Source organism: Lingula anatina, chromosome 1, assembly GCF_051362555.1.
Source record: "Lingula anatina isolate TDL-2025a chromosome 1, LinAna3.0, whole genome shotgun sequence".
NCBI lineage: Eukaryota > Metazoa > Brachiopoda > Lingulata > Lingulida > Lingulidae > Lingula > Lingula anatina.
Genome location: NC_141767.1, coordinates 9,163,998 through 9,178,408, shown reverse-complemented (window position 1 = coordinate 9,178,408; position 14,411 = coordinate 9,163,998). Strand labels below are relative to the sequence as shown.

The following is a 14,411-nucleotide window of genomic DNA, read 5'->3' as shown; positions in this document are numbered from 1 at the left end:
TAGCTATATTCCTTGTGTTACAAGATGCATGCCACGTTGTGTTTGTGACTGTCAGACAGCCTGCCTCTCCCTCTCTATTTCTGTGCACTGCTATCCAATTCCTTTTCCTTCCACCTTAGATAATTTATGAATTGACTTGAATTTCGAATACTGAGGTTTCAATTCCGCAGTGGATTCATATTATTTGCTAAAGGGCTTTTTGATATCTGAGAAATTTGCGGTAAAGATAACTGCCTTGCCTCCAAGTTATTGGCTTTATTCTCTGCAAAAACAAAATAAAGCTTAGTTAACAAACCTTTGGCTTTCACTAAATAAACTATATAGGAGTATGCATTATGGCTTCTGGCTTCTTACTGTATGGAACATAACCATTCTGTGTGAAGAAAAGCCCCATAATGTTGCTGACCACATAGGATTACACAGTTATCTGAGAAGAGTAGTCCTTATATAGTGGTATCCATGTATTGTTCTAGCCACCAACAGTGCCAACTGAAAGAGTAAAATATGATCCCAATGCTGAGCATACAACCACCAGTACCACTGATGTTCCCCTTGTAAAGACACAAAGCCGTACAGTAACTTACAGCAGCTCAGGGGACGGGGGAAGGGATCTCCTCCCCGGGGAGCTGGTGTCCTCTCAGTCCCATGCTTCACGAAGTCAGACAGTAGAGACAACCACGGTAAGAGATGTAGAGGCCATCTTTCTTTTTCCCAGCATTCCCAACCATACACAAATAGAGAAAAGAAGGAAGTGAATGTATTTTTTGGGGGGGGGGAAATGAGCATATGAAAGGTTATCCGAAAGATTTCATTGTGGTCTTCATAAGATTCAAACTGGCAAGGTTACTGAAAATGAAATATGACTCACACAAGGTGAAGTAACTCTTTCTGCATTGTATGGTGAAATCCTCTCATCTCATTTTCTTGCTCCGTGTTCACAGTTTGATCCTCTTGTCTAAGACACCTTGAGAAAGAAAACTGCACATTGGGAGTCTATCTATTTGTGACAGTGGCATGGAGGTTGTTGATCCTGTGTCATAACAGAAAAAAAAACAATTTTCATTTTCTAGGTTGTGCAGCTGAAGGGTATGTTTTTAAAAAGAAGTGATAACCTCCCAATCTATTTCTATACTGAATTTAGCCCAGTGGAATTAATTGGTTTCACTAAATTATAATTGCATGGTGCTCAAGATGAGCAGTGTTGCTGTGAGAAAAAAGAAAAAAAAAGACATTTAGTATTTTTTGTGCTTGTTTTCCAGTACAAAACAGAGAGTGATGGTGTTGTGGAGACCACAATCCAGAGGAAGATCACTATCACCAGTGAGGGAGAGGAACTGGACCATGATAAGGTGAATGGATGCTGCTCACTGTATCTTCCTTTTCATTGTAACATGGCCCTCTGGGAACTGCTGCCATCTGGTGTTTGTTTTGGTTTGGAAATGGATATCTTTGTTTCACTTAAACCAAGATTAAAAACCTATTTGTTCTTTCTCAAAGATTAACTTGGTAAGTTTGTCTGTTTATAATAATTCACTTGCAAAAGAGAAATAACTTTAAAACAAAAGGTGTCAGTTAAATAATTTCATCTTCCTATATTTTATAGCTTTTTCCCTTTGTTTTTCCACAGATGCTGGCTGAGGCTATCGCAAATGTAACATCTGAATACCTTCCACAAGATAGAACAGTACAGAAAATAGAAATAAAGACTGACACTGAGGAGGTGGGAGCAGATTAAAGATGTGGAGATGTAAGGTGAGACTTACAGGAAAAAAAGAAATCTGAAAGAAAATGATGTAAAATAACAATTATTTGAAAATTGATAATATACACTTTTTGATTTCGTTAATGTTACTTCTTTCTTTTGCTTTGCAACTTGAAAAATGGGATTTCTTGGAAACTTTTAAAAACTTGTACTTTTAGTTGAATGTCAAACATGGATTAATCTCATGAAGTCAGTTTTTGATATAATATGAATTAAACAAGGTTACTAACATCCAGTTTCTTTCTTTCCAGTGTTCTGGTGTTGTGAAAGCTTTGCGCAGGAATGTACCATTTTTCGTCTGTCTTGGAAAGACACCATAAACTCAACCAAACCTCTCATTTTAATCACTGGTGGTGTAGCAGAGAGAGAATCTATATTTTGCTTAAGATTTTTATTTCACCATTTTAACATATATATTATTCAAAAGAGCTGATCAAGGAAAAGATGAATGAAACCTTTTTTGAGAAATGAGCATAGGACTCTGGAGTTATTTTTCAATGCAAGGATATTCTTACTGCATGGCTTTTAAAAATTATTAGAAACAATTAACCAAAGCTATGTAAGGACAGGGGAGTGCTTTTAGGGTTAGTAAGTTGGCAAGTACAAGACAGGCTGCTCAATATAGGAAAATCAATAGTAGATACGCCAAATTGCCAAGAACACTGTATCTTTAGTGCCAGTGACTTTGTGGTAGCAAAGCAGTTGTGAGTGAACTTTTTATTACTGAAATGGTATAAAAAAAAAAAAGACAAACTTCCTAATCGAGTTGTACAGATGTGCTAATTTTGTTATTTTAAACATGTAGACTTGGCATAACCTTTGAAAAGAGGCTTATAATCTACAGAAAGTTTTTTATCTGAATATCTTTCTTGTTTTTGTTTATATTAGCTTGCTCCTGGTTGCATTTTAAATGTCAGATTGAAAGGTCATTGTTATTAAATGTAATGTTTATGTCGGGCTTCATATTTTCATGTAATAAAAGCAAGGTGGTGAAATTTTTACTTTATACATATATACGACAAATTGAAAGTTTACAAACCTCTGCTTTTTGTAGGACATAGTGCAAGCATCTTGATAAAATCAGTTAAGCACCAACATTTAGTCCCAGAATTTAGATGTGGTACTTTTTCAACTTTGAGGCACTGGCCATATGGAATGCTGTTCTCATTTTCTGACTAACATCATGCAGTTGACTTGTGTAGTGCATTTAACACCCTGACTTGCTTCCATGACGAGTGCCTCAAAGCAGAAGATTAGATGTAGTCCTGGTGTACATAAATCTATGTAGATGTAATGCTGTGCTCTCTACCTTCCAAAGGTGGAATAGGAAAAACGTAGTTGCAGATTATGTGACATTGCCTAAGTAGTTGGAATGGCATTTTTGTACTGGAAATAAAATTGATGTCATTACCAAATATTGTTGTATGATTTCTTTCTGTATGTTATTGATCAAATGTGATGTGAAAAATGAATAATTCTAAGATAGGGTATTTGGCCAACATAAATAATCGGAGAAAATACTAGTTATCACATCAGTAGAATGTACATTATTTGTGACAAATGGCTTCGAAATTGCTCGTTCTAAAATTATGTCCCTGCAATGTCATTACGCCGCATGGTCATCTCCCATGGCATGAATGTGATGTTCAAAAATATAGTCATACTCTTAAATTAAAACCTCCAAATGCGTTTTAAAAATCTGCCTTCCGAAAGTGGCAAAAAATGTAAATTGTCATTCAAGAATCGATGATTGGGAATATCTATGCCAGTAACGTCTTTTAGGGGAGTACAGATACTAAAGTCTTTATAAATCAACATCAAAATTGTGTGTTGGTGGAAAGTACCAAACTTATTTAATCATGCAAGGAGTGAAGTCAATGCCCTAAACTCGTAATGATATTGAAAAATAAATATGTTTGGGCATAATTCTTTTCAAAGAAAGCGTTTTTATTAAGATCAACGTTGCAGCAGTTGTGTTTTCATCGTACTTACCTCTTTAACGCATTGTTTTGGGATGTGATAAAATCTCAACTGCCGCAATTACAGTAGCAGACGATTACTTCCGGGAACATGGCAGCAGGCGACGGCAACTTCTGGCAAAGAGTAGACGAACTACAACGAACTCTGTTAGAAAGTGAACGTATTTCACAATTACGCCACAAGTTTTTGTCTTCACTAGATAAATCAGCTGAAAATTCACTGAAGCAAAAGATTGACAGGTAGATTATATCAACTCCATCTGGGAGATTCAGTGTTTTGTATATATGCCTCTTCACTATCTAGTGTTACCTACGCCTGCGGACAGAGGTATTTATGAGTAAGGCAGTATACCCCCCCCCCCCCCCCCCCCCACACACACACACACACACACACACATTCACATCCTTATACATGTCTGGTTTTCGGTGTTTTTTTAATTCAAATATGTCATATGTCAATTATGTTGATCATTGTCTGTCCTATTTCCTACAAATTAAATTTTGTGATCAATGTTCACTCCCAAATTTACCTCAGCTCTATAATATAGCTTTTTAATTTGGCTGCCTTGTAAAAACATCAAAAATCATAAATTAACTACCAAATTAATTGATTTTGATAGCAGTCTAGAGACTTTGATCTAAGTTAAAACATAAATGAATTTAAAATGTGTTGCAAATTAATGACCGAGACTGAAGTTTAGACTTATACATGCACATGCACTTGACAAACGCCCACACATGCACAGAGAGTGAGGGAGAGAGAGCGAGAGAAAGATTACAATAATTGTGTTCAATATTTAGATCCAGTATCCTGCGAGCAATAGAAGACTGCACTTTTCAGATACTGACAGATATCTGCCATGGACATCCACCAGTATTAGTATATGAGGACAGATCCTCATGGGACAACACCAGGTAGTGTTGACTCATATCACAGTATTTAAATATAAAATATTTGAAATTGGATTAATAGATATTGTATTTATTGTTTGACAAAATTATTTAAAAAGATGTAATTCCTACTCATTTTATTGGTTTGTTTTTCATCCTGCTCCTTTTGTATCAGTTGAGATATATTTCTTTGAATTATTATTAAGGAATGTTATCATACTGTGTAATTATTGTGCAACTCATCCACATTTGAAAAGTTTTTCATGAATTTAAAGTATCAAAATCAATATGCTGAAGCTGCTTCACAAGGTAAAAAAGGGACATATCACTTACCTATTTTATTAGCTTTTCAGAAGAAATGGGTATTAAAATGAAACCTGCAGCTAAGAGTCGTACAACACGATTTGATAACCCAGTATCTTTACCAAAATTTGGTAAGTAGTCCTATGCAGAAAGCACTGCTAGAGAAGTGTGTGTGTGTGTGTGTGTGTAAGATTAACCTTATTACCCTCCATATTTACAGTTAGGAGAAAGGAAGTAGAAATTATTAAATGATGAAATGAGCGCTTCTTTTTTAATACACTTTGTTTCAGCACATAACCTGATGTCTATGCTTTTAAATTAAGCATTAAATACAGACTTTATCTCTTCAGCACTTACTTTGAAGCTGATGTCTATGATTCACCTATTGGTAAAGACCAATACATACTCAACCAAAAGGTAGGACAGAAATTAATAAATGGTGGCAAAACATGTGAATAACTTAGTATTATTATTTATTAGGTATTTATGATAAGTTATTATCAATATTCTTTATGTGCATGTAGTCTCTGTAGTTCCTATGTGCGGTTGGCTGTTTCCATGGTAATTATGAAAACATTTTCCTCTGATAGGGACATGTACTATCAAGATACACAGCTATTTGGGACACAGTCTGTTGTAGATGAAATAATTGACAACATATCTTGTATGTTGAAGGTCCCAAGGTGGTGCCTTAATGTGGTAAGTATAACATCAATCAGTTAGAATTTTTTTTTTCTGACCATCAAGTCATTAGAGATCATTAGAATGAAGCAAAGGAGTAGTTGAACTGTTATTGACCCCCTCCAGTTACAAATGGATTTTTTTTTCAGTTTTTCTCACTTTCTTTAACAGTTTTTTTTTTTTTTTGCCATGTTCTATTATTATTATTATTATTATTATTATTCAAATCCTCTAAGAAATAATTACTGAATGTTTTAGTTGGCTACATCCAAAGGTTCCATAGCTGGGGATTTGACATTCAATGAAGCAGATGGTAATTTTGTGGACTGCAGTTTGTCTTCAGCAGTAAGTAGATGGCCAAGGGTCGCTGTTTGTCGGATCTTTTATATGGGAAAACTAAGCAGTGTACCTTGCTGAAATCTAGGATCAATCAAAGTAGTTAATTCCAAGAGTTCTAGCTGGAAGTAAAGTAGAATCTGGTGCCAGAGGTGCCATAGAGGAGCTGAAATTGTTAAATTATCAAAGTTATGAAAACTGAATCAATTATAAGAGGACTAAAAAGATATGTGTTGACAGTTGTAATAATGACTATGAAAAATTATTTGATGATAAGACATTTGTTTTAAGTCGTAAAATTTAGATTGAGGGTCTGTCTTCAAGGAGGTACGTATTGTTAGTTAACTGCTACTGTTACAGTGTCATTCTGTATATACCTGTTCATTTGAAATTGAGATTTGTTTTAAACTTCATGACAATGTTTCACTGACAAAGACCGTGTGAAAGTAACCCAGGTGAAGTGACAGTCTGGCCTCTTCTAAAAGCACTTGGTTGTATGCAGTATACATGGATTGTACGTATTCTTCTTCTTTGTATCATTCTTCTAATTTATTACACACGTATTTCAGGGTGTTCCTGTCCCTTCCCATGTCCATGGTTTGTATAGTATCCTTTAGAAAGATAACTTGTAAAAATTTTTCAAGGAAAAACTTGAGTAACCATGGTTTTTCAAATATCTGTTTGTCCCCCCTCCCCCACCCCACCCCATTCTCACGCCCCTTTCAGCTTTCAGGTTCAAGGCCTCGGTGTCTAGACATAAATGATGCAACCCAATACATGCCCTTAAATGCTGAAACAGATGATTTAGCATGAACTTGTAAAATAAGAAAAAAATTTGTGTGATGACATGATAGAGAAGATATAATGACATCATAAGAAGACATCATTGCATTTATGCAGTTTGGTGGGAGGTCAACAAAATTGTAATTTTCTAAAGGAATTGTCAAAGGGCTTTTCTTTATCATTTAAATTGAATTCTCCCAGCCATTTTGATCTCTTTGATGTAATCTACTACAACTAGTAATGATAATTTTTATTATCATGCCATTGTGTATTGCCAAAAAATTGAATATTATGTTGAAAACTTATGTTCCTTGAATTTGAATGAATTACAAACTAAGGTGACAAGATCAGGTTTCTTTCAAGTACAAAATACAAACACTTTATGTTTTATATTGCTTTTTCCAATTTGATCAGTAAAGCATTTCAATCCCTTAACTTCATATCAGATTTGTGTACAACTGCCAAGTTTGTGTTGGTTGTTGAAAAAGATGCTACTTTCCAAAAACTCCTTGATGATGGCATCTGCAGATCTTTAGCACCTTGCATTATGATGACTGTGAGTAGATGAAACATACCTAAATTTAATTTTTGAATAATCATATTAAACCTAAAATACTGTCAGTTTTTTTAATTTGTAAGGAACTAAAAAAGTCATGCACAGTTTGTTGAAACAAACTTTTTAGGTCTTCATACCTTTTTATTATCCACTTTTGTAGACCACCTTTTGTTTCCTGTTGTTAAAAAGGAGCAGAATGTCTTTAAATCATCTATTTATCTCTAGGGTAAAGGTTTTCCTGATTTAAACACGAGGTTAATGGTGCGAAAACTCTGGGACACATTCCATTTACCTACATTTGTCTTTGTGGATGGAGATCCTCATGGTAATATGACATCTACTTCTGTTTTGTAATATTTCTCAAATATTTACCTTAAGTGTTGTAGGTGTGGGGTTAACCTTGATATTCCAGGATCATGACATATTAAATGGTTGTATTTTGAAGAAGAACTAGTTCTTTACTGTTTTATGTTATCAGGTATGGAGATTATGTGTGTATATAAATTTGGATCTAAGGTAAAGTATGGATCATTTATTTTCACGAAGACGTTTATGTTTGAGATCTTTTGGTAGTTTTTGTTAGATAGTGTGCTGTAAAATATCCGTCATGTTTTTTTTTTTGTTTGATTGACATATTTATACTTACATTTTGTTTATTTTACACAATCAGATAATTTCCTGTTCCTGTTTCTTTATTTGTAATTTTAAGAATTTATGGTTTCAGTGTTAATGGTTTATAATACATTTTTATGTTTATCAAAAAGAAGTTTGGTATTCACATTTTATTTTGATTTATTATTTTTAATGTTTTCCCGCAGTAAAATGACTAGACATTTTACAACCAAATAGTTTTCTATTGGTAAAAGATCTGCATTGCTGGCATCATGCAAAATGGCAATGAGATAAGTCAAATGTTAGTTGGCAGTTGATATGCTAAAGATTCTTAAGATTTAAGATTTTTCTTTTTTTAAATTAATATACTTGGATTGCTGTGTGTTTGGATTTGCATATTTGTGTTGGTGCCCTTATTATTCCAGATTTTATTGACACATTTTTATCCCTTTATCAATGCCTTGGCAAATGAGCACAATCTATCAACAAAGCTTTGATTTGCTGCTTCGGCCAAAAACTTGGGCCCATTAGGGTGCATTCCCAGAGATTTAGATCGATCCAGAGATTAAGATTTAGATCGACCTAACTCCCTGGGGTTTCACGCTAAATTGCAGTCAGCCGAGTGCGCACCATAGTTAATTACCCCCTTACAGCTTTTAGTAGGCGGGAAAGACGCTTAAGCCAGCTAAGCTGACAGTAATCTAGTGAGACTCCCCACAGGGATAGATCGATCTAAAATCTATGGGAATGGGATCTTAAACAACATGTATGATGGGTCCAGACCAAACACCAAAATAGAGGTTAAGATAAAAAATGTTACTAATAACTCACCATAAGTTTCAGTGACACTTAAACAGAGGATTGACATATGACACTTTTTATAATCCCAAGAAAAAAATGTTTTTTTGTATTAAGTCTGAGAGGATGTTTGAGTGAATCTAGTCCACCTGTCAAGGAGTTATGATGTGATCTTTCAGGTTTTAGACAGAAAACCCCACTTGTATGTGTTATACAACAAGATTTGGGGGGCTAATTGTAAACATTTAAATATATAAAATTATTAGAAGTATGGTTTGAATTTTATTTTTTCCTTTAATGAATCATCAGTTTCATTGTTACTCAGGCTCTTTCCTTCGAGGCCCATAACTTGACTGTCCCCTCTGTTATGTGGATAGGAATATTGCCTTCAGATATTCACAGGTGAGTTTTTACAGATATGTGAACAGAAGTGCCATGTGCTTACTCATCTGTGTATAGGTCAGACAGTGTGTCCTCTTCAACTTCCAGTACAAGACTAGACAAATAAAACAATAACAGGAATTGTTTTTAAAGAGTGAAAGAAATAATCATATCACCTAGACATGCATGGAGGACAATACTAGAATAGAAGATAAGCAATCTGTATTTTGTATGTTTTTTATTTAATTAAATTATTTTTTGAGGGGGGGGGTTCTAATGGTTCAATTATGTCTTAAAACATAACTTTCATGCTACTTTATGTGTAATTTTTTAATAACTTTATTAGACTTCAGATTCCTCAGAATATGTTAATTCCCCTGAAGAAGTCTGATTTTGACAAAGCTAGAGATCTGTCAAAAAGACCTTACTTCCAGGCTCAACAAGCATGGAAGAGAGAGGTAAAGTTCATTTATGTTAAGGCATGAAAACGTTGCTGTAGAATTTAATAGATTAGTATCAATCATGATATTATTTAGAAACTAAAAGGGTATTCTCTTCTAACAAAGAGATCGAAATTCACTGTCAAGACAAATTTTTTATGAAAATACCCCCCCTTCTTGTCTCCAGCAGACATGTTTGCATTGGTATAGATTATTACATGTAATGCATTGACATTATCAACATGTTTTGTTTTGTAGCTTGAGCTGCTGGTAGCTATAGGAGTGAAGGCAGAAATCCAATGTCTGACTAGCCTGTCTCCAACCTTCCTATCAGAAGTCTACCTTCCTAACAAAATCCGGTTTGGAGGATGGATCTAATATAGGGAACCCCACACTAAGTCATCAGCATTCAAAATGCAGTATACAAGTTGTGACCTGTTACCTTTATTTCACCCTTAATATACATTCTTTTAGATACAAATAATTTATCCAAGTGTCTGAATATATTGTGATTTCTCCTGTCTGTCCATGGTGTCGCCACTACTATTGCTTTTCTTCACTGTCGCTAGTTGAAACGTGCCTGATTTTGTTAACATTTGCTGGGATATTTTTACCCAAAAATTTAGCCCAGTACATGTATCTTAATAAGATTTCTGATTAGATTTTACACTTTTTATTGCATGTTGGATATGTATGTGCCCCATTTGCCCTCAGGCCACCAGGTCATGTGGTGAGGAGGCTATATCAGTAAAGTGCAGGTTTCATAAGACGTTTCTGTACGATAAGACGAAGGTCGGTTATGAAAATCGGCAAAATCAGATAATATCAAGTGTTTTAGTGTGCTTGACACTTTTATGTGTTCTCTTTCCCTCCCTCCCTACATTTACATTTGGGAAAGGTGTTGACAGAATTTTAAACAGCAGATTTACCTAAGTTGCCTCAGGTAACCTACTTTTATCAGTATTTCATGCAGTCTTAATATTCTTATGTCCGTTAAGTTTTCCTTTGATAGCTTTGGCTAAAACAGAACGCGTTAGATTTTAAATGATACCTACGCCTTGCTTATGCTTTCAAATTTTTTTTGTTATTTGCCATTTAAGGAATTTAAGATTTCTTGCCTTGTGTCATTGTTCACTTTGAAACTGCTTATTTTTTTTAAAGAAGTGTTTTTCAGACATTGTTATCAGCCTTATATAAACGCTGGGTCTGTGCCAAATTTTGTGTCGTGTTGCCCTATAAATGAAGTGCTCATTCTCACATATACTGAAAAGTTTCATATTTTAACGTACTACGTAGAACAGATATGAATTTTAAAAAGGCGTTGCCTTGCGTAAAATTTGCGGTTACCCGCATACATTCCATGTCATACTTTAACTTCAGGTAATAGATCAGACCTTATTAACAAAGGTTTGTTTCTATGAAAATAAAATCGTATTTTTCGTTTCATTTTTCTTTTCTTTTCTTTTTTTTTTCTTCTTTTCTTTCCAGAGAATGAGAGAAATTGATTTATTTAAAACGAATCGTTCTGAAAAATCATTCCGAAAATGATCCTTTAGTTTGTGCCTCACCGTTGTAGGATGCTCGGTGGAGGTTAAAAATGCCAGAATATGATGTTCGTTTATTGCAGAGCCATAACATTCGTGTGCTGAGTTTTTAGAAAAGCGGTGCTTGTCCGGTGTTCACACTCCTTACAGAAATATTTATGATTGGTTCCACGCTCAGAGAAAGGAACAATGTTGTGAGTTCTGTGCCAAAGGTGCAGCGTTTCGATATAAAACCTGGGGAGACCATTATCGAATACCACAATGTAAAATATGGCTCGCTCTTGCGCATTTCTTGAAATATGTCTCTCTGCAAACATAAAAACTTCCTCATTTTGTTTACAGTTCGAACACGCCGACTTTTGCTGGTGTGGTATAAAAACAAGTCAAATTTACACTTTTAGGTAATTTTTTTACGCGCATTATTTTCTTAAAGAAAATGCAACTTACGGAAAGAACGCTTGTCATCTTTCTTTTGATCACATTCTTCAATTACTTTGCCTCTGGAACCACGGAAGAACTTTTGCAAGATGCTCTACGCGAGATTCGAGAAAGGGGGCCGTTTTACTACTTAGTGCCCTCACACAGTGAAGATGAAGCCAGTCCCAACCACGTGGAAGGTGCTGATGAACCCGCCGTATATTCCAATCACGTCTCGGGGAAGAACACTGCCAAGAGACCTGGAACCGCCTGTCCGTATTCCGTCTGGAGTAACGGCTGTAACCTATGCACGTGCGACAGTGACGGGGAGGTGCGGTGCACGAGAGATTCCTGTCCGACGTTGACTATGTCAGCTGCTAGGAGAAAAAGACATCTCATCATTAAACCTTTCTACAGATTCAGACATGGTGCTAAGAACAGGCCTGCTTGTATGTTCGGATCCAAATGGGTAGATGGCTGTTTCGAATGCATTTGTAATAGCACCGAGCAGATTTCTTGCCACCGTTTAGTTGGATGTCACAGAGAAGGCCATAAACTGGAATATTGCCCTTTTGGAGATAGCGGATGGTCAGATGGCTGTTTTAAATGCCTTTGTCAAAATGACGGAAGGCCACATTGCCACAGGCTTCCGAATTGTACAAGACGCAGAAAACTAGGTAAAATTGTGTGAGCATTTCGGTCCAGTCAGCTTTTTTTTTAAATTTTAAGTAATTGATTATGTGCTCTATGTTTAAATTGCGGTAATTTTTATATTTTAATTTTTATATATTTCAATAAAAGCTTTAAGATAAAAATATTTATTGTTAAATAGCGTGTTTAGTTAATTTACGTTTCTTTTGGTGCTCTTAATATGCTCCCATAAGATAATGATTATAATCCTTCTGGGAAGCCGCTGATGATTGCCCGAGTGTATAATTTAAAATAATCCAGATTTTCATATTTCAGCAGGTATGCTGAGCCAACGACATCACACCGTTGTCCGTCGTTCCATCCACTGTGGACTCGGTAGCTGGTGGCATGATGGCTGTGACACATGTAGTTGCATCCACAGTTCCCGTGCAGTATGTACTACACATTGCCTGAGGGACACGTGAGGAATCGCCTGACACAGACAAGTGACACTTGATTATACAGTCAGATTGGTCCATGTTTTTCTGTATGACAGGACATGGAACGGTACAAATGCGGGGTATAATCCATGGTGGCTTGAACAGAATTCCAAGGTGTCGTCCTATGTCAGCGTAATATGATAATCCACATCTAACATCTTTAGTCTTGACTGAAATGGTACATATACGGTATGGTACATATACGGTACCAAGTCTGCATACAAAGTTTCAGATACATACAACGCACGAAGGGTTTCCCTCATTTTTGCATATTTGTATTTAATAAATAGACCGAATTTATATTTCGTTGAGATTGGTGCTAAAGAGCACCTGGCCTTAAAAGCTGAAAATGTTGTAAACTGGATATTTTCAAACTTTTTACAGATTTGAGTCTGGGAGTTCAGCGAAAATTAACCAGCAGAAACAATCTAACCCATCTTCTTAACTAGCAATCGTAGCCGATAAGGCCAAGAACATTTAAATCTTCCCAATGTTAAAATGATTTTAATGGTCTATAGAGTACATAACATGTATTTAACACAAATGCTATTACTTTTTTCAACATTGATTTTCACTTACTTTGCCTTAAATAATTGAGTGATCTAACGACAATGGAATGCACCTCTAAGTAGAAGATGAAAGAGATAGTGTTAATGTTGAAAACTGCAAGGAACATATAATTTAATGTACATAAAGCTGGAAAGAAAATAAAAAGGGTAGAGTATTTCAGTACATATCGGAATACTGGCGTGCTATTACTTTTTCAGTGAAACCGCATGAATCGTACCTTTTATTTGGAAAACGATTTAACATCTTCCAATGATGTTTATCTTTTTAAAGGACATTTAGAAACAAACGCCTCTGTAACCGAGAAAGGAGAAAATGTGTTAAGATGGTCATGATAACAAATAATGTTATTCAAGAAAGCGTTATTGTCACGACAAGATATCCATAGGGGCACTGTTATTGTCATGTCCTCTGCTCTCGGCCGGGGAATGAACGCCGCCATTATTCTACTGTTTATGTAATGGTTTCTGTAAAATATATGTAGGCTAACGGGACACGTAAAATAAAGAAAGTGAACCTTCAGCGAATTTTAGCTCTCATTTCTCTTCTCTGCCAACTGTCGCGTTATGTATACAGAATGGTTAATCTCCTGGCACGGCTCAGTGTTGAGTGGTACACAAAAACAAACCAGCTACGTACGGCATGGCAAACGCACAACACATTACGACCGGCCTTGCTGTCATGTCGTGTAGGAAGCGATTGAAAATAATGCCCATCTGTCACCCATTTGGAGTATTAGCGCGTGCTTGGCAGTCCCAGTCGAGCACTGGGACTTAATATGTGAATTAGATGATATAAACAACTGTTGACACAGGACTTGGTGGTTAGTTTGGCGTTTGGGACCTTGTCGACATGAGGGTAGTGAGCCTCCTCCTAGCCACGTTCTCTAGTTTGTTCGTTAATGTCCATGGTAGAGCAAATCTGTTAGATTACAGTGACGACAGTTCGACTACTTGTCGCGGTGGTCACGCTGTTGGGGAAACGTGGTTTGAAGGCTGTCGATGGTGTATTTGTGGAGAACGTGGCACACCACTGTGCGCAGACTGGTCTTGTAAAGCACAGGTGAAATGTCACGGGATATATCCTGTTGGAACTGTGTGGAAGCGTGACGAATGCAACTGGTGTATTTGTACCTTAAAGGGAAAACCGTCCTGCACATATAAAGAGTGCTACAACTACGACTACAGTCCGTCGTACTACCTCAGCCTTTCATTATGCTCCAACGGGCGAG

The 14,411-nt window shown here is 36.0% G+C and overlaps 2 protein-coding genes and 1 long non-coding RNA gene across 54 annotated transcripts in view; all 3 read left to right on the top strand.

Annotated features, from left to right (window-relative positions):
• LOC106168876 (protein 4.1) overlaps positions 1-3,177 on the top strand; it is a 33,851-nt gene extending 30,674 nt beyond the window's left edge. For 46 of the 50 annotated variants that reach the window (XM_087009460.1, XM_087009517.1, XM_087009473.1 and 43 more), the window contains 4 exons: positions 474-680; positions 1,260-1,349; positions 1,628-1,752; positions 2,014-3,177. In XM_087009460.1, coding sequence (XP_086865586.1) covers positions 474-680; positions 1,260-1,349; positions 1,628-1,735 — 405 coding nt within the window. In that variant the 3' untranslated portion in view covers positions 1,736-1,752; positions 2,014-3,177. The remainder of the gene's footprint in view (positions 1-473; positions 681-1,259; positions 1,350-1,627; positions 1,753-2,013) is intronic. The other 4 variants (XM_087009662.1, XM_087009628.1, XM_087009609.1 and 1 more) reach the window with 1 other exon arrangement.
• Positions 3,178-3,328: 151 nt separating this feature from the next.
• On the top strand, positions 3,329-9,955 carry LOC106168857 (meiotic recombination protein SPO11). Of its 3 annotated transcripts, none has more exons than XM_087009684.1 (13): positions 3,329-3,981; positions 4,543-4,656; positions 4,978-5,066; positions 5,286-5,352; positions 5,526-5,634; positions 5,875-5,961; positions 6,522-6,558; positions 7,182-7,291; positions 7,517-7,616; positions 7,770-7,807; positions 9,027-9,103; positions 9,429-9,540; positions 9,781-9,955. In XM_087009684.1, the coding sequence occupies exons 1-13, from the start codon at positions 3,833-3,835 to the stop codon at positions 9,898-9,900; spliced, it is 1,209 nt and encodes a 402-aa protein (XP_086865810.1). In that variant the 5' UTR covers positions 3,329-3,832; the 3' UTR covers positions 9,901-9,955. The 3 variants fall into 3 exon arrangements, with proteins under 3 accessions (XP_086865810.1, XP_086865819.1, XP_086865826.1); XM_087009693.1 differs by having other exon boundaries at positions 3,822-3,981; positions 4,986-5,066; XM_087009700.1 differs by having other exon boundaries at positions 3,944-4,069; positions 4,986-5,066.
• An 8-nt stretch (positions 9,956-9,963) lies between these two features.
• Positions 9,964-13,702, top strand: LOC106168872 (uncharacterized). The gene is made up of 2 exons (XR_015333619.1): positions 9,964-12,160; positions 12,450-13,702. It is a non-coding gene; the product is annotated as an uncharacterized LOC106168872 (long non-coding RNA).
• The last annotated feature ends 709 nt before the right edge of the window (positions 13,703-14,411 follow it).